Below are 20970 nucleotides of genomic sequence, written 5' to 3'. Positions count from 1 at the left end.
ACGAATGAAAAGCTAATGATTACCTTCTTTTTCATTTCGTTTGTTGCTTGCCACAAGAGTAAAGAGTGGCACAAATGGTTTCGAAGTGGTGAAAATAGAGGACACTGGTACAAAAAGGCATGTAAGACATCCGAGAAGTGACCTGTTGAAATATACGTATTTTAGTTTTTCATTTTTACAGTAGTTAGAGGCTTTAATAAAGAAAGTTTTATATGGGTATCATTTCTAAGAGTCAAAACCGAACATTTAGTGAAAAAAAAAATTTTGACGGAAAACCTCTATTGTACCGAAATATAAACAGCTGAACGTTCGGTAAAAATTTTGATGGTGCCAATCGACGTTTACAGATCATTAATAATGTTTGGTGCAATAAAAAAATTTACCGAACGTTCTGCTGTTTAGATTTCGGTAAAATTTTACCGAATCGATTAAGTGTGAATAGACGAAGACGTGTCGATTTCTATCTCAAATAGCAAGTAAGACCGTATAACAAAGGTTCCTTTCATCACTAGGTGGATTAAATCGGGTTTTTCTTCTAAGTTTTTGCGAATAAGTGATCAAAACAATCCACACAACACTGTCAAACCTGGAACAAAAAAAGCGCACTGACGTCTGCGTGCAATGCTTATACGGGATCATCTTCGGCTCAGAAATTTTGTCCACTGTCAGTACAGTCACTGTGCAGCATACCTTCTTCAACGAGTTTCGAATCAAAAATCACAAAACGTCACCCCGTGATAGAAAAGTAGCAAAAGTTGAAAGAAAGTTTGCAAAAAAAACTCAATACCAAAAGAAGAGAAAGTGGAAAAAAGCAAGAGTAGCAGTAAAGTTCCGCGAATCATTGTTTTTCTGCCAGTTATCCAATAACGCAAAGCGATTCGCGAGCTGTGATTGTTTAAGATTGGCGAAGGCCGACAATATTTTGTAATTGGACGACTAGCAGTTGGAAATTAAACTCCTGCTCGCGGGTGAACAATCGTCGCCTTGAACTGAATCGTGCCACCATTTGTTTTGTCTGTCAAAAATCTTTACAATTTGTATAGTCATAGTGGTCGTCGATCGTCGTGTGCGGAAGAAAAGTGGCAACGAAGGGTGTTGGTTAGATAAGGGAACCTTTTCGCCAGAATCCGACATCGTCCGCTTTAGAAAGGCCATGAGATTGTTTTGTGCTGAACAAAAGTGCTGATTTGACTTGCTTGGTCGCACGTTGGTTGAGGGCTACCCACTGTTTGGCGGACAGATTCTTGTGAGACTCAGCAGAGACCGACCGATCGAAAAGCTTTCGCGCTGGGTGAGCTAAATCTACGTCAGGTGTTGCCGATTTTGTTAGCACTTTTAGCCAACTTGGAGGAAGCTAGCAGAATTTGGGCGAAGATTCGCAAGAAGATGGACGGCAGTAGTATTGGGGGCGGTGTTAGCACCGCAGCAGGCGGGAGTGGTAGCGGAAACGGTTCTGAGGGTGCTTCCGGGAGTGGAGGAGCGCGAAGTTTGCGTGACAGTGACGACAGTGGGGATGAGAACGGTTTGGAAGGGTTCAATGGGCGACAACCACGGATGATGGAGCTGCAGCGGAACGCGTCGGCTCCCAGTGGGAGTGGTCGCAAAAAGACTTGGTCCGAGCTGAAGTCGATAGTTAACGATATGCGGCGACAGATGTCTTCGATGGCAAGCATGTTTCCGATGAGTGTAAATTTTCGCACCCTGTCGGATGGTAGGACACGGGTTTATTTCCTCAGCTCGCCATCGAACGGATGGGACACGGTGTTGTTCTACACGGATGTGCCAGCAAGTGAGACGGACAATTGTGCACCGATGCGTCTAGAGTGGCATCCTGTGTTGGAGCCAATTGCGACACATCTGTCCACGAACAATTCTCGTGAAGTGCAGCTGCTTTTGGAAAGGAAACGTCTTTCCATCTGGGGTATCACTTCTTACGAGCTGCACAAAGCAAGTGGCAAAATAGTCTTCCCTGCGTGCAATACGCTTTATCAGTGTTTGGACACGGGTTACGGCGAAGGAACACTGTTTCCGTCGGAACTTCGCATTTTTCAACGCTCAGCAGCTATAGATCCGCAGATTTGCCCGCAGAATTCGGATTTGCTGGCGTATGTATGCAATGGAGATATTTGGGTTGTTCATACTGTCAGCGGACACAGCGAACGATTGACCTTTGCACACGATGGACGTAGATCGTTTGCGGAGGATCCTCTTACCGCTGGGGTTCCGTCCTACGTCATGCAGGAAGAGTTTAGTCGCTATCAGGGCTTCTGGTGGCAGCCGAGCAGCGACGACGAGGTCTATCGCATAGTGTACGAGGAGGTTGATGAAAGCGACGTCAGCTTGTACACTTTTCCGTCATCGCAATCCGTCGGTGGAGATTACGAGGAGTATCGCTTCCCGCGAGCTGGAACGCCAAATGCGAAATCAAAACTTAAATTGGTGCAATTCCGTCTGTCGGAATCGTTGAAAATCACCGATGCCTGCATCAAGGAGCTACAGTGTCCACTGAACTACGCGTTTCCGTGGTTGGAATACGTGGTTAGAGTTGGCTGGACCCCGGACTCGAATTAGTAAGTTGAAGTTACCACGTTCGAAGGCCTGTTTCTAACTGTTTATTGTTTCTTTTCCATAGTGTATGGGCTCAGCTTGTCGATAGGGTGCAACAGCGCCTGGATTTGGTGCTGATTCCGTTGGATAATTTTTGTGAGCTATACAGCAACTCATCGCCGTCTCCGTCAGCGGCTGGCGGAGCATCCGCCGAAGACTCTAAGCCCTCCTCATCGTCGTCCATCCTTGAGTCTTCCACCAACGATTACTGGAAATCGCCATTGGCTCGATTGACACGCCCCATGCAGGTGCTATACTCAGAAACCTCCAGCAATTGGGTTAACGTGCACGACGTGCTGCACTTTCTCGAAATCACTGACGATCGGGTTGTGTTCCTGTGGGCATCGGAGGAAACCGACTTTCGGCATCTGTACTTGGTAACATCTAGTCTTGCCACGCATGGCATCAGCATCAACACGACCACTGCTAGCGGCGGCAGCATTGCTAGCAACGGTAGCAATAGTAGAAATAATTACAACATCGACAATAGCAGTCATAACCACTGCCATCATCACAACGACGGTTCCCCGCGCCCGAAGGGAACTGACACCAACCATCACCATCGTCAACATCACCATCAGCACCAGCAGCAGCAACATCCAGCGGCTAGTCGAAGTACTTCAACCCCGGCAGCGGTTTACTTTGATGGGTGTGGAACACTCGAACCTCGGGTGGTCAATAAGGTAAAAATATCGGATAGGGTTGCTTATAAACACGACTTAATGGTTGACGTAGTGCTTATCGTAAAATTATGAGTTTTCGTGACCTTACGAACCGGCTGAGAGTTATGTTTGGTGGATTAGCATAGGAAATAATTAAACATAACTCTTACTCAGTTTGTTTGCATTCGGCCTATTAGCATTTTTCAAGAGTTTATTGTTTGTGCAAGCATTTGGTAATTTTTGCTGATTTCGTTAAAGTTAAAAACGTTAAGATGGCGACTCAAAAAGCACAGTCAAATCCCAGGACCCAGTGGTGTCAATGGTGCAAGACTAAACCCAAAACAGCCCGGTCGTACCACAAATCATATAAAATTACAAAGAAAAAATGTTAAATTTGTCCAGGCGAATCTTCACCATGCACAGGGAGCAACTGCTGTACTTTGTAGAAGATTCACAGAAAGCAACCTGGATGTAGCACTGATCCAGGAGCCCTGGATCTATAAAGGTAGGATACAAGGAATTGCTACAGAGTCGTGTAAATTGATTTACGCCGAAGGTGAGCTCTGAGCTCACGCCAAGAGCTGCCATTTTAGTAAGTGAAAACATAACAAGTTTTCCAATTGCAGAATTGATTACAAAAGATCTCACAGCAATAATGATGGAGGTTCCAACGACCCATGGCACGACTGAAATTTGCGTAGCATCGGCATATTTTCCAGGAGATGTGGGTGAAGTACCTCCATCAGAAGTGGTAAATTTGGTTTCTTACTGCAAGAAACAAAACAAAGCACTTGTAATTGGATGTGATGTAAACGCCCATCACACTGTTTGGGCCAGCACAGATATCAATAACAGAAGTGAACTCCTTCTAGACTATATATCATCAAATGATATGGATATATGCAATAAGGGGGAAGAGTCAACTTTTGTAAACGCAATAAGGCGAAAAGTACTTGACTTAACACTACGCAGTCCAACGATGACTGATAAAATAAAAAATTGACACGTATCGAATGAAGAATCCTTGTCCGATCACAAGCAAATCATATTTGATTACGAAGCTAATCAGCAACTTAAGGAAATTATAAGAGATCCCAGGAAATCAAACTGGGAGCAGTATAATTTGAAATTAAAGTTTAGAGTCAAGAACTTGAAAGGCTGCTCAAGGACATGTAAAGAACTTGAGGACAACTCAAAACAACTTTCAAACCTGATCCAACAAGCTTATCACGAAAGCTGTCCTGCAAAGGAACGCTCTACGAATAGAGATGTACCTTGGTGGAACAAAACTTTGGAGAAATTTAGTTAGAAAACTCGGAAATTATATAACCGGGCAAAAAGAACACAACAGTGGGAGGAGTATAAACAAACTCTCACTGCCTATAATTGGGAAATACGAAAATCAAAGAGGATTCACTGGAGACACACATGTGAAACCATTGAAAATACTCCAGCAACTGCTAGATTGCAGAAAATCCTCGTTAAAGATCATGGCTCTTTTACTAACTCAACTAAGGAAACATTAGAGTTAATCATGAGAACACATTTTTCCTGTTTAATCATTAATACATGCGGAGACCAAAGTGCACCGGCATTGAGAACTGTAAATCTTAAAACCAGGACAGACATTCACGAAATAGCGAATGAAATGACTGGATTAAATAGAAACAGGAATGATGCTTGTACCTTGGCCAAAAAAATTTTTACTTTTAATAATAGAAGCAAGGTTGAATGGCCGATTGACACTTGAACCGTTCAAATCATCGGGTAGGGATGGAATTTTTCCTGTACTACTACAGAAGGGCAAGGCGTTTTTAACACCTATTCTAACAAACCTTTTTCAATCAAGCCTGATACTAGGTCCTATACCAGCAGTATGGCGACAAGTACGGGTTACGTTCATTCCGAAGGCTAATAAGAAGGATAGAACTTCGCCAAAATCCTTCAGGCCGATAAGCTTATCGTCCGTTGTGTTAAAAACAATGGAAAAAATAATTGATGAGCATATAAAGTCATATTTAGCCAAAGATCCTTTGAGCGAATATCAATTTGCATATCAAGAAGGCAAATCTTCAATAACAGCAGTACAAACTTGTAAAAAATCTAGAAAAGTTTTAAAGCGAAAGAAATTTTACTAGGTGCCTTCCTTGACATAGAAGGCGCATTTGATAATTCATCTTATGTTATGATTCAATGATTACGGCTATGACGAAACGTGGTCTCGATATATCCATTATCGACTGGATTAGCGAAATGTTATCAAGGAAGGCGTCCAAGGCAGCAAGCCTTGGAAGCTCATCTATAAGCAAGGTTGCCCACAAGGAGGCGTAATACCACCTCTATTGTGGTCTTTAATGGTTGATGATCTTCTTCAAAAGTTGACGGCGCTAGGCTTTGAAATAATTTGCTTCGCAGATGATATAGTCATAATTGTTCGAGGAAAATTTGATACTTTTATCGCTGACCGAATGCAAATGGCTTTAAATTTGATTTCATCTTGGTGCGATAGACAGGAGCTCAGCATAAATACCAATAAAACTACTATCATACCATTTACGAGAAGGAAAACATTTACATTAAATAACATCAGATTGAAAGGAACATTTTTAAAACTTTTAGACACTGTCAAATATCTTGGAGTATTTCTTGACAGAAAACTCAATTGGAACACATCTAGAGCCAGCAGTAAACAAAGCAACAAATGCTCTAGATATGTAAAAGAACGTTTGGCAAGCAATGGGGACTGAAACCGAAGATGATCCATTGGATGTATTCGGCTATTGTCAGGATTACCTATGCCTTGTTGGTCTGGCGACCAAAAACGAAAGAGAAAACTACCCAAATAAAGCTGGAAAAACTTTAAAAGCTAGCCACTCTCTCAATAACAGGTGCAATGAGAAGTACACCTTCGAAGACATTGGATGCTTTACTCTATATACTTCCATTGCATCAGTTTATACAATTAGAAGCTGAAAAAAGTGCTGTGAGGATCAAAAGATCAATGAACCTTTTTGAAGGGGACTTAACAGGTCATCTCAGTATTCTAAAAACTCTCTTATAATAGTATTAACTCTCTTATAACCAGTAATGAAGATTGGATGGAGAAAAAATACAACTTCAATCGAATATTTCGTGTATATGAGCCTAGACGTGATTCCTTGGAAGATGGTGGTCCCGATCTGTGTCCAGGCTCGACAATTTTTTATACAGATGGTTCAAGAATGGACAATCAAGTGGGAGCAGGAGTAACTGGCCCAGGATAGACATGTCAATTTCTATAAAGTATTCCACCACGCACACATATAAAGATTTTTTGACATTAGCTGAGGCCCTCGCTGAGGCTGTTTGCAGTAGGAATAATATCAAAAACCCGAATTAATGCACCTAGCGGCGTGACCTAGCCTTTCTACTGCCACAATAATCATTATTTAATTTCTCAGGAACTTAATTGTAGATGTATAGATGTTATATTAGACTATATTTTTAAAATATCCGTTCCGTATTCCTCAAAATCCTTATTTGCCAGTAAAATTCACAACGTATTGTGTAGAATAATTATATTTTCTTTCCTTGGGTGCGTAAATACATGTAAGCGTCATTTATGTTACTTGATGAACACCTTATTTAGTTTTATAATATTTATAGAAAAATAATGTAAACACAAAAGATAATTTTTACAGACTTGAATGAATATGTATAGAAAATTAGAAATTAACCCTCTAACGGGTCTACAGACGGCCTTAACTTTCGGGCTTCAGAGTCACATACGAAACTTGTTTTGAATTGACAATATGAAGTATTTGTTCATAGCAGATTTTTTGATATTAATACCATGCATTCAAAAGTTAGCATCTTTGAAAAACAAGAGTTCAGAAAAATTATTATTATATTTCGCTTTTGAAGAAAAAGGATATTTACAACAAAATTATTGATCTCAAAATTTTACTATTGGTTTGCTTGGCTTCAATTTTGCAATATATCTGAATTAGAAAAAAATTACTGAATAGAGCATTACATATGAAAACGAGAAATGGAACTATTTCTTAGCTAGCGCTCCTTCAAAATGTCAAAAATTCTGTTCTGAACACATTTTGCATGATGTCAATTCAAAACAAATTTCGTATGCGGCTTTTGAGCTCCAAAAGCGAAGGCCGTCAACAGACCGCCTTACCCGTTAGAGGGTTTAATTAACTGCTTTTCTCCGCTTTTTGCTTTTCTTGTACAATTGTGAGTAACAGCAAGTGAAGAAAATGACAATTGAAATCTGAAATCGAAGAAAAGAAAAAACTTTTCGATTGAATCCCACTATTTAATATTTATTTGCAACTGATACGTAGTTCACCTACGACGTGCAGGCTTCATCAGTGTCTTATTTCAAAGCGTATACGTATCTGTCGCGAATAAATATTAAATAGTGGAATTTAGTCGGTAAAAGTTTTTTCTTTTCTTTAATTTCAGAGTTCGTATTCCACTAAGAGGCTTCAAAAACTTCAGACAATTGACATGTTTCTCACTTTTCTTATATTTCATTGCAAATTTTAAAATTGCAAATTGTCATCACATACATACACACATACATACACACATACATACATACATACATACATACATACATACATACATACATACATACATACATACATACATACATACATACATACATACATACATACATACATACATACATACATACACACATACATCACACACATCTCATACATTGAATACAATCAACATTTGATTGATATGTTTTGATTTCACACGTTTTAACGGTTTAATATACGGGGCTTAAATGTTAAAGTTTGAATAACTTTTGAATGAAGCGTCCGATTTTAAATAACTCAGTTTCGTTTGATAGATCTCAGCAGTAATTTTCAAATAATCATAAAATGTGTGATGTTTTTCATTAAATTAATGCTCATATGTTACATAAATATGTTTCAAATACTATTTTTTCACATTTCTTTATGTAACTTTCAAACTACAAGTCCAATCGTCATGAAATTTGGAAGTTAAGGGTTTGCAAGGCTCCTCTTTCATATTCAATCAATTTTGTTCAAATCGGTTAAGAGACCTATGAGATAATGAAGTCCCATATTTTTCGTATTTTTATACATAACTTTTGAACTAAAAGTCCGATCAGTATGAAATTCAATAGCGACCACCTACACACCTTTCATTTGACACTAAGAACATTAAAATCGGCCCAGCCATCTCCGAGAAAAGTGAGTGAGATTAAAAGCGTCACATACACACACACACACACACACACATACATACACACACACAGAAAATGCTCAGTTTTCAAAACTGAGTCGAATGGTATATAACATTCGGCCCGCAGGACCTTCTTTCCATTTCCGGTTTTCCGAGTGATTTCTATACCTTTATACTATATATTTATACTAGCTGACCCGACAAACTTCGTATTGCCACAAATTAACCTGTGTTGTACATAAATCATGAATCTCGGATGATCTTTATCACTTCTCGAGTTTTGCAAGTCCCCCAGTGGGCGGCGCTTCCGACGGCGGGTCACCGGCAACACTCGCGACCGGCTCGTCCTGAATGATCTAGTGTTACTATAGATAGTTTTTGTGGTCTTGTTATTGATTAATGTTTTATGGAAGAGTCTCGAATTTCTCGAGTTGGATTAGTTTTTGAGTTTCGCCAAAATTTCTGTTTTATTTGTATGAGAGTCCATATCCCCCTACCACAGGGGTGAGAGGTCTCTATCATAAAATAAATTCAAGACTCAAAAATCTCCTACATGCTAAATTTGGTTCCATTTGCTTGATTAGTACTCAAATTATAAGGAAATTTGTATTTCATTTGTATGGAAGCCCACCCTCTTAAAAGGGAAAGGGGTCGTAATACACCACAGAAAAAAAATTCTGCCATTTAAAACTCTCACATGCCAAATTTGGTTCCATTTACTTGATTAGTTCTAAAGTTATGAGCAAATTTGTATTTCGTTTGAATGGGAGCCCCCCCCCCTCCTAAAAAGGTAAGAAGTCCTAATTCATCATGGGAAAAATGGTTGCCTCCAAAAACACCCACATGCCAAATGTTGTTCTATTTGCTTGATTAGTTCTCGAGTTAGGAGGAAATTTGTATTTCATTTGTACAGGAGCCCTCCCTCTTAGAGTGGGGAGGGGTCCTAATTCACCGTAGAAAATTTTCTTGCCCTCGAAAACCTTCACATGCCAAAGTTGGTTCCATTTGCTTGATTAGTTCTCGAGTTATGGGGAAATTTGTATTTCATTTGTATTGGAGCCCCCCCTCCTAATGTGGGAAGAGGTCCTAATTCATCACAGAAAAAATTCTTGCCTGCAAAAACACCTACATGCCAAATTTGGTTCCATTTGCTGGATCAGTTCTCGAGTTATGAGGAAATTTGTATTTCGTTTGTACAGGACCCCCCCTCCTAAAGTGGGGAGGGGTCCCAATTCATCATTGAAAAAAAAATTGTCTCCAAAAACACACACATGCCAAATTTGGTTCAATTCGCTTGATTAGTTCTCGAGTTATGAGGAAATTGGTATTTCATTTCTACAGGAGCCCCTCCTCTTAAAGTGGGGAGGGGTCCTAATTCACCATAGAAAATTTTCTTGCTCTCGAAAACCTTCACATGCCAAATTTGGTTGCATTTGCTTGATTAGTTCTCGAGTTATGAGGAAATTTGTATGGAAGTCCCCCCTCTTAAAGGGGAGAGGAGTTATAATTCCTCTTATAAAGAGGGGAGGGGTCTCAATTCACCATAGAATAAATTCTTGTCACCAAAAAAAACACCCACATGCCAAATGTTGTTCTATTTGCTTGATTAGTTCTCGAGTTAGGAGGAAATTTGTATTTCATTTGTACAGGAGCCCCCCCTCTTAGAGTGGGGAGGGGTCCTAATTCACCGTAGAAAATTTTCTTGCCCTCGAAAACCTTCACATGCCAAAGTTGGTTCCATTTGCTTGATTAGTTCTCGAGTTATGAGGAAATTTGTATGGCAGCCCCCCCTCTTAAAGGAGAGAGGAGTTATAATTCCTCTTATAAAGAGGGAGGGGTCTCAATTTACCATAGAATAAATTCTTGTCACCGAAAACACCCACATGCCAAATTTGGTTCTATTTGCTTGATTAGTTCTCGAGTTATGAGGAAATTTGTATTTCATTTGTATAGGAGCCCCCCCTCCTAAAGTGGGGAGAGGTTCTTATTCATCATAGAAAACATTCTTGCCTCCAAAAACACCTACATGCCAAATTTGGTTCCATTTGCTGGATTAGCTCTCGAGTTATAAGGAAATTTGTATTTCGTTTGTATAGGAGCCCCCCCCCCTCTTAAAGTGAGGAGGGGTCCCAATTCATAATAGAAAAAAATTTTGTCTTCAAAAACACACACATGCCAAATTTGGTTCCATTTGCTTGATTAGTTCTCGAGTTATGAGGAAATTGGTATTTCATTTGTACAGGAGCCCCCCCCTCTTAAAGTGAGGAGGGGTCCTAATTCAACATAGAAAATTTTCTTGCCCTCGAAAACCTTCACATGCCAAATTTGGTTCCATTTGCTTGATTAGTTCTCGAGTTATGAGGAAATTGGTATGGAAACCCCCCCTCTTAAAGGGGAGAGGAGTTATAATTCCCCTTATAAAGAGGGGAGGGGTCTCAAATTACCCTAGAATAAATTCTTGTCACCGAAAACACCCACATGCCAAATTTGGTTCTATTTGCTTAATTAGTTCTCGAATTATGCAGAAATTTGTGTTTCATTTGTATGGGAGCCCCCCCTCTTAGTGGGGGGAGGGGTCTCTAACCATCACTAAAACCTTTCCTGGCCCTAAAAACCTCTACATGCAAATTTTCACGCCGATTGGTTCAGTAGTTTTTGATTCTATAAGGAACACAAAACAGACAGACAGACAGACAGACAGACAGACAGACAGACAGACAGACAGACAGACAGAAATCCTTCTTTATAGGTATAGATATATATATATATATATATATATATATATATATATATATATATATATATACTAGCTGACCCGACAAACTTCGTATTGCCACAAATTAACCTGTGTTGTACATAAATCATGAATCTCGGATGATCTTTGTCACTTCTCGAGTTTTGCAAGCCCCCCAGTGGGCGGCGCTTCCGACGGCGGGTCACCGGCAACACTCGCAACCGGCTCGTCCTGAATGATCTAGTGTTACTATAGATAGTTTTTGTGGTCTTGTTATTGATTAATGTTTTATGGAAGAGTCTCGAATTTCTCGAGTTGGATTAGTTTTTGAGTTTCGCAAAAATTTCTGTTTTATTTGTATGAGAGTCCATATCCCCCTACCACAGGGGTGAGAGGTCTCTAACTATCATAAAATAAATTCAAGACTCAAAAATCTCCTATATGCTAAATTTGGTTCCATTTGCTTGATTAGTACTCAAATTATAAGGAAATTTGTATTTCATTTGTATGGGAGCCCACCCTCTTAAAAGGGAAAGGGGTCGTAATACACCACAGAAAAAAAATTCTGCCATCTAAAACTCTCACATGCCAAATTTGGTTCCATTTGCTTGATTAGTTCTAAAGTTATGAGCAAATTTGTATTTCGTTTGAATGGGAGCCCCCCCCCCTCCTAAAAAGGTAAGAAGTCCTAATTCATCATGGGAAAAATGGTTGCCTCCAAAAACACCCACATGCCAAGTATGGTTCCAGTTGCTTGATTAGTTCTCGAATTATGAGGAAATTTGTATTTCATTTGTGTAGAAGCCCCCCCTCTTGAAGTGTGGAAGGATCCTAATTCACCGTAGAAAATATTTTTGCCTCCAAAAACCTCCACATGCCGAATTTGGTTCTATTTGCTTGATTAGTTCTCGAGCTATGGGGAAATTTGTATTTCATTTGTATTGGAGCCCCCCCTCCTAATGTGGGAAGAGGTCCTAATTCATCACAGAAAAAATTCTTGCCTCCAAAAACACCTACACGCCAAATTTGGTTCAATTCGCTTGATTAGTTCTCGAGTTATGAGGAAATTTGTATTTCATTTGTACAGGAGCCCCTCCTCTTAAAGTGGGGAGGGGTCCTAATTCACCATAGAAAATTTTCTTGCTCTCGAAAACCTTCACATGCCAAATTTGGTTGCATTTGCTTGATTAGTTCTCGAGTTATGAGGAAATTTGTATGGAAGTCCCCCCTCTTAAAGGGGAGAGGAGTTATAATTCCTCTTATAAAGAGGGGAGGGGTCTCAATTCACCATAGAATAAATTCTTGTCACCAAAAAAAACACCCACATGCCAAATGTTGTTCTATTTGCTTGATTAGTTCTCGAGTTAGGAGGAAATTTGTATTTCGTTTGTACAGGAGCCCCCCCTCTTAGAGTGGGGAGGGGTCCTAATTCACCGTAGAAAATTTTCTTGCCCTCGAAAACCTTCACATGCCAAAGTTGGTTCCATTTGCTTGATTAGTTCTCGAGTTATGAGGAAATTTGTATGGAAGCCCCCCCTCTTAAAGGGGAGAGGAGTTACAATTCCCCTTATAAAGATGGATGGGTCTCAATTTACCATAGAATAAATTCTTGTCACCGAAAACACCCACATGCCAAATTTGGTTCCATTTGCTGGATTAGCTCTCGAGTTATAAGGAAATTTGTATTTCGTTTGTATAGGAGCCCCCCCCCTTAAAGTGGGGAGGGGTCCCAATTCATCATAGAAAAAAATTTTGTCTTCAAAAACACACACATGCCAAATTTGGTTCCATTTGCTTGATTAGTTCTCGAGTTATGAGGAAATTGGCATTTCATTTGTACAGGAGCCCCCCCTCTTAAAGTGATGAGGGGTCCTAATTCAACATAGAAAATTTTCTTGCCCCCGAAAACCTTCACATGCCAAATTTGGTTCCATTTGCTTGATTAGTTCTCGAGTTATGAGGAAATTTGTATGGAAACCCCCCCTCTTAAAGGGGAGAGGAGTTATAATTCCCCTTATAAAGAGGGGAGTGGTCTCAAATTACCTTAGAATAAATTCTTGTCACCGAAAACACCCACATGCCATATTTGGTTCTATTTGCTTGATTAGTTCTCGAGTTATGCAGAAATTTGTGTTTCATTTGTATGGGAGCCCCCCCTCTTAGTGGGGGGAGGGGTCTCTTACCATCACTAAAACCTTTCCTGGCCCCAAAAACCTTTATATGCAAATTTTCACGCCGATTGGTTCAGTAATTTTCGATTCTATAAGGAACATGGGACAGACAGACAGACAGACAGACAGACAGACAGACAGACAGACAGACAGACAGAAATCCTTCTTTATAGGTATAGATAGTAGAAAGGCAAAACATCAAATATCAAACTCCCGAATCCTCTCCTCCACTCTTCGCTTTCCTCTCACTCCTACCGATAACCGATAACCGATCCGCAGCTAATGTCATTCTGGTTAGTGACGAAACCGCAAATTACTTCATGGGCAGATGGCCAACTGTACTGCCGTCATATGCAAAAGTGACGTAAACGCCAATTGGCCAAAAATGGTTTTATTTTGCCAAATGGTGCTTTACGCAATTCTTTTGCTTCTGCTGTTAAGAACTCGATTTTCATCGAAAACTGTATAAAAAATTGAAAAAACAAAGTGACGTAACCGCCATTTCGCTGCAAAAGTGACGTTATAGTGTTAACTGCGGTATAAATCACTTTGTTACACATTAATTCAATTGAATATGTCACATCAGATGTTTTTATTGAAAAAATGGCTCAATTCACCTAAAAGTGCATTCTTGATTTTTTCATATTTAAAAACAAGATTTAGATAATTCAATATTTACCCACGTTAACCCTCATCTGAAGCACATCCAAACAGGGGACACAGGGAAGGAGGGTTCCTTCGAGCTACGTGGGCCTTCCGGCGATACTGTGGGGTTGATTGTGGGCTTTGCAAGCCTGAACCACTAAAAAAATCAAAGCAATGGACTCCGTAAGTAATAATAATAACTCTAATCGGAACAATCAGCAAAGACCCAGGCGACGAAAACGGACTAACGATTAGAAATTAGGAACATGGAACTGTCGGTCTCTAAATTTCCTCGGAAGTACTCACGTGCTTTCTAAAGAAGTGAAGAGCCGCAAGTTCGACATCGTAGCGCTGCAGGAGGTATGCTGGAAAGGAACGATGGTACGTACGTATAGAGATGGTCATACCATCTACCAGAGCTGCGGCAATACACACGAGCTGGGCACAGTTTTTATAGTGATGGGCGAGATGCAGAAGCGGGTGATTGGGTGGTGGCCGATCAACCCCCGAATGTGCAGATTAAGAATCAAGGGCCGATTCTTCAATATAAGCATAATTAACGTGCACAGCCCTCACCTCGGAAGTACCGATGATGACAAAGACGAATTCTACGCGCAGTTGGAGCGTGAATACGACTACTGCCCGAGACATGATGTCAAAATTCTCATCGGGGACTGTAATGCTCAGGTTGGTCAGGAGGAGGAATTCAAACCGATGATTGGACGGTTCAGCGCCCACCCGCAAACGAACGAAAACAGCCTAAGACTTGTCGACTTCGCCGCCTCCAAGGACATGGCCATACGTAGTACCTTCTTCCAGCATAACCTCTACCATCGGTACACCTGGAGATCACTCAACCAGACAGAATCACAAATCGACCACGTTCTGATAGATGGTCGGCACTTCTTAGACATTATCGACGTCAGAACCTATGCGGGCGCTAACATTGATTCGAATCACTATCTAGTGATGGTAAAGATACGTCAAAAACTATCTGTTGTGAACAACATACGATATCGCCGCCCGCCACGGTATAATCTAGCGCGACTGAAGCAATCGGAGGTCGCCGAAAACTACGCGTTATCTCTCAAAACCGCGCTGCCGGAAGAGGGTGAGCTGGATGAAGCCCCTCTTGAGGACTGTTGGAATGCCGTGAAAACAGCCATTAACAGCGTAGCGGAGAACGTTCTAGGCAGTGTGGCACCGAATCGACGTAACGAATGGTTTGATGAGGAATGCCAGCAGATATTGGCTGAGAAGCACGCAGCGCGGGTACAAATGCTGCGTAGAGCCACCCGTCAGAATGTGGAGCGATACAAACAGAAGCAGCAAATCCGATTCTTCAAGGAGAAGAAGCGCCACCAAGAGTAGAAGGAGTGCGAAAAACTCGAACAGCTGTACCGCTTTCACGACACACGGAAGTTCTATCAGAGACTCAACGGATCTCGCAAAGCTTTGTGCCGCGGGCCGAAATGTGCAGGGATAAAGATGGAGGCATCTTGACTGACGACCGTGCGATGATCGAAAGGTGGAAGCAGCACTACGACGAACACCTGAATGGCGTGCAGGCGGAAGACCATGATAGCGGAAGAAGTGACCACATTGATGTAGCAAGCAACGAAGCTGTGCCACCCCCTCGATAAGGGAAGTTAAAGAAGTCATCTAGCGGCTGAAGAACAACAAAGCAGCGAGAAAGGATGGCATTGGAGCGGAACTTATTAAAATGGGCCCGGACAAGTTGGCCGGCTGTCTGCATCAACTGATTGTCAAGATTAGGGATACGGAACGACTACCGGAGGAGTGGAAAAAAGGGGTTATCTGCCCTATCTACAAGAAAGGCGATAAGCTGGATTGTGAGAACTACCGAGCGTTCACTATCCTGAATTCCACCTACAAAGTACTGTCTCAAGTCATCTTCCCTCGACTGTCGCCAAAAGCTAATAGATTTGTGGGAAGTTACCAGCTTCATGGAGGGTCGGTCTACAACGGACCAAATCTTTACTCTGCGGCAGATCCTCCAGAAGTGTCGCGAATTCCGAGTCCCCACGCACCACCTGTTCATCGATTTCGAAGCCGCATATGATAGCGTAAACCGACAAGAGCTATGGAAAATTTTGGACGAAAACGGCTTTCCGGGTAAGCTTACTAGACTTATCATGGCTACGATGGATGGGATCCAGTGCTGTGTGAGAATCTCGGGTGGATTGTCGGACTCATTCGAATCTCGCAGGGGACTTCGACAAGGAGATGGTCTTTCCTGCCTGCTATTCAACATTGCGCTTGAAGGTGTTATAAGATGAACGGAGATCGAAATGTGGGGCACGATTTTCTATAAATCCAGTCAATTTATATGCTTTGCTGATGACGTGGATGCTGTCGGCAGAACATTTGAGGCGGTGGAAGATCAGTACACCAGACTGAAACGCGGAGAAGAGATTCGATTGAAGATAAATACGTCTAAAACGAAGATATGTATACCTTGGCTCGCTGGCAACAGAGGACAACAATACCAGCCGTGAGATTAAAAGACGTATTATCAGCGGAAGTCGGGCCTGCTAGAAACTCCACAAACACTTGCGGTCGAACAATTTGAGCCCCCGTACAAAGTGCACACTGTACAAAACGGTAATTAAACCGGTTGTCCTCTACGGGCACGAAACGTGGACACTGCTAGAGAGGACCTACGAGCACTCGGAGTTTTCGAACGGCGGGTGCTAAGAACCATTTTTGGCGGAGTGCAAGAGAACGGTGTATGGAGGCGAAGAATGAATCACGAGCTCGCGCGTCTCTACGGCGAACCAAGTATTCAGAAAGTGGTTAAAGCTGGACGGATACGTTGGGCAGGACATGTTGCTAGAATGCCGGACAACTATTCTGCAAAAATGGTTTTCGCATCAAATCCGGTAGGAACAAGACGAAGAGGGGCACAGCAAGCGAGGTGGCAAGACCAGGTGGAGCGAGATCTGGCGAGCACTGGGTGCCCGCGGAACTGGAGATCAGTTGCCATGGACCGAAACAGATGGAGAAATCAGGCCAATTAAGTAAGTAAGACATCCGGGTTGTGGACGAGAACCTGTCCTGGCGACAGGTAAAAGCCATGGCGGGTAACTGCTGGCAGTGGAGACCTCTGATTTAATCTTTGTTCTGCCGGACAGGCGGACATAACACATAAGTAAGTAAGTAAGTGACCACGAAAGCTCAGCAACATTCAACGTCCCTTCAGGAGTTCCCTCAAGGGAGCATACTGGGCCCGCTTATTTTCATCATGTACGTTAACGATCTCGCATATAGGCTGTCTTCTGGAAAATCGTGTTACGTTAGTGTTACGTTCCCACTAAGGCCAATTGTAAAAATTGTAAAAAGGAGGAAATAACATAGGAATATTATTACTCATTCAAAAATTTAGGCTGAAAACCCCGATCTACGCAAAACAAATGTGGAAGTTGAAACAACGCGATGATCAAAAATGGTAACAGAATTTTTCTGTTTGATCGTTGTTTTGGAAGGTTTTCGCTTAGAAAGGAATTACAGTAATATTAGCAGAACGCTCGCTTCCTTTCACTGCTATACGCTTTCGAGTACGTTTGTGTGTTTTCGTAAAAAAAATCTCTTTCTACTGTGATTTTATGCCATTACCCATAAATTATTGTGTAAAAAATAGTACTTTAAAAAACTCGGGATAGAAACTTCTGTGCGAAGTCTATTTTACAGCCTTAAAGAATCGCCCAAGTCTTACTTGCTAACCAACTGCAGACGACTGACTGTGATCAGCAGTCAGGTCGTTGAACACGTGCGAAATCTAGACGATACCGGTGATTGCCGATACAATGATGCACAGCACTGTTCATGCCGTTTCTCGCGACGGACGGTAGCGCAACATAGCATTCCCGAAATTATGTGTTACGCAAGACATGTTTTGATGCTGGGATAAGCGATATTCTGTATCCGGAATATTCAACCCTCATAACCTCAGAAGGTTTTTTCGAGCGCAGAAGATTTTTCGATCGATTGGTGCAAAAATATTGAAAATCAATTCTGAAATCACTGAGTTATTAGTGCTCATTTTCTAACCATTTTTCTTTGATGACACTCAATTTTTTAAGATGGCACACTACCTACCCGTAAGACGTACACCCATATTCTGTATTTCGAACGAGTTGAAATATTTCGATCGACTTGGCAAATATTTCGTTCGAGTTGTTTTTTCATATGAAGATCTTTCGTTCGAACCGCGGTTTCATATGAAGATCTTTCGTTCGAACCGCGGTTTTTTCGAACGAAATGTCAGTTTCGAACGAAACATAAACTCGTTCGAAATACAGAATAGGGGTGGTAGTCCTACGTCGAATGAAACACTGTAATTATCTAATTATACTATCAGAGCAATTATTTATATGGAAATCTGCTTACTTCTCTCTAACAGATAGCGTTAACATCCGGCGACTGGGAAGTTCTTGGTCGCAACGTGTGGGTAGACAAACGAAACCAGCTGGTATACTTCATGGGACTTCGCCAGACCCCCCTGGAGAAGCACCTGTACGTCGTCAGCTTACTCAAACCAAACTGGCTCCGATTGCTCACCAACCCCGGTTGCTCCTTTACCGTAGAATTTAATGACGTAAGTTTGTGAGCACACAATAATGTTCAGCAAAAAGTGAGCTTTTGATTTCCCGCTTTTTTTTCTGCCCCCCAAACAGGATTGTACAATGTTCCTACAGACGTACTGCAACATCCAAACACTGCCCTCGTGGGAACTGGTACACATTAAGCAGACCTGTGCGAACGGAAACGTCGCCGGACTGGAACTGACCTCGATGGGATACTTGTTCGAGGGTGGTCCCTCGGAAAATACTCAATTCAATCCGACCATCTACAGTCCCCGGTTGGCTTCGGGGGAGGCCATCTACGCCATGGTATTTAAACCGCACAATTTCACGCTTGGCGTGAAGTATCCGACGGTGCTGAACGTTTACGGCGGTCCGGAGGTGCAAACTGTGAGCAATACGTTTAAGGTAAGTTGAAACGATAGTTTTGGGTTAGAAGTTTTTTTTTTCATAAGATCGTTACAGGGAATGAGACAGCTGCGGATGCACATGCTGGCCGCTCAAGGCTATTGCGTGGTTTGTGTCGATTCGCGAGGATCGCGCCACCGCGGGGTTCAATTCGAGAGCCACATTCGCTGTCGCATGGGAACGGTCGAATTGGCTGATCAAGTGGAAGTGTTAAAGCTACTGGCCGAACAGCTGGGTTACATCGACATGGATCGTGTAGCGATACACGGCTGGTCTTACGGTACGCTGCGAAAGAAAATGTGCGATAGAAGTTTAATCAATTTGGCAATTGCAGGAGGATATTTGAGTCTGATGGGTTTGGTGCAGTATCCGGAAATCTTCAAACTGTCCATTGCGGGTGCCCCGGTCACAAGCTGGGAGTATTACGATACGGGTTACACTGAGCGGTATATGGATCTTCCTGACAACAACCGGTCTGGCTATACCGCCGGTTCGGTCCTCAACTACATTCACAAATTTCCGGATGAGTAAGTTTTTTGAACTATTGAATCTCCACTTTACTCACAATCTGCCTCGACTTCCTCCCAGGGATAACCGTCTTCTGATCATCCACGGTCTTATCGATGAGAACGTTCACTTCTTCCACACATCACAGCTGGTGAATGGGCTGATCAAAGCCAACAAACCGTACCAGCTGCAGGTCTACCCAAATGAACGCCACTCTTTGCGCAATCTGGAAGCAAGTAAACACTACGAAACGAAACTGCTTTCCTTCCTGCAGAATCATCTGTGAAACCATTTCCGTATGCTGTTCCACCCCGACCCCGACCCCGATCCAGTTCCTTTCTCCCTTTGCTCAAATCTCACGTGCTTCGCTCTTGTCCATATATAATCCGTTTCCTGGTATGACCCCCGTCCAGGGAACATCGCTTGTGTCATAGCATATAGGTAGAAGTTTACGCTCCGCGATTACCGGTAAGCAATCTGTTGTTCTGTTTTATGCTCCTGTTCCGAGTTCGGTACGGTTTGGTTGAAAGGGAGAAACTTGCACACCTTCCGCAGTGAGTGTCCCGAAGAGAGAAAACGTAAAGCATGCAGTCACTAGGTTTAGGCTACAGTTACGTGTTTGTTCCTTAGCTCTAGAAATTCGTTCATCTTCAGACTGTTTTATCTGTTGTGTTACTAGTGGACGGAGTAGGTACGCGTTTATGTTGCTTCACTTATTCACACAAGCAAACGGTTATCAGTGCAACAATATTAATTGAGAGGCCAAAATCTACTCTAGGCGGCAAAACATCGCTTGAAAGTTTTGTTTCTACTCGACAGCTCTTTAGCATCACATTATAGACTGTTAGTGACCGCGTTTGTAGCGAACAATATTGATTAAGATGAATATAGCTATTTTTTAATGAGTTGTGTTTGCGCAGTGGCAGCAACGGATTGTTTGTTTGTTTGTTTGTTTTTTATTGACGATTTTAAATTTTTACGTTAATTGAAAGTCAATCAAAATGTTAGGCAAAGGATGTTTGCCTTTTAATTAATTTTCGTACTGAAAGTATATTTTTCTATCGATGAAACAATAAATTGTACTGTAGGAGAAGCCAAGCAGAGTAGCAGAAATGAAAGCCTTATTAAGGTTGGTGCAAGATTGAAACCTTTCTGCCGAGATCGATAGAGCAAAAAAATATATTTATTATATGCACAAAACTGTCTGCGCTGCGAATGACTGATGGCGTTTTTTTCTTCATGCCGAAATAATCAAAAGACTTGCTAGTTTAATGTTTGCTCGACGCAAACTGTTTTTTTTTTGGTATGAAAAATTATTAGTTTGTTTGAAATTGATTCAAGAAATTTAAATCCCTACGATAAAACAGAACCTTGACGTGATCTAGGGCTTTTAAACTATTTAAACAGCGGTTACG

General features: G+C 41.7%; 1 protein-coding gene across 1 annotated transcript; it reads left to right on the top strand.

Annotated features, from left to right (window-relative positions):
- Positions 1 to 815: 815 nt before the first annotated feature.
- On the top strand, positions 816 to 20743 carry LOC128741276 (dipeptidyl peptidase 9). Its single transcript, XM_053836967.1, has 7 exons — positions 816 to 2570; positions 2633 to 3290; positions 18460 to 18654; positions 18734 to 19048; positions 19106 to 19328; positions 19383 to 19575; positions 19637 to 20743. Exons 1-7 carry the CDS (start codon positions 1387 to 1389, stop codon positions 19839 to 19841), a joined length of 2973 nt encoding a protein of 990 aa, XP_053692942.1. The 5' UTR covers positions 816 to 1386; the 3' UTR covers positions 19842 to 20743.
- The last annotated feature ends 227 nt before the right edge of the window (positions 20744 to 20970 follow it).

This window comes from Sabethes cyaneus, chromosome 3 (genome assembly GCF_943734655.1).
Source record: "Sabethes cyaneus chromosome 3, idSabCyanKW18_F2, whole genome shotgun sequence".
In the NCBI taxonomy this organism is placed as follows: Eukaryota; Metazoa; Arthropoda; class Insecta; order Diptera; family Culicidae; genus Sabethes; species Sabethes cyaneus.
This window is presented reverse-complemented; position numbering and strand designations above follow the sequence as displayed.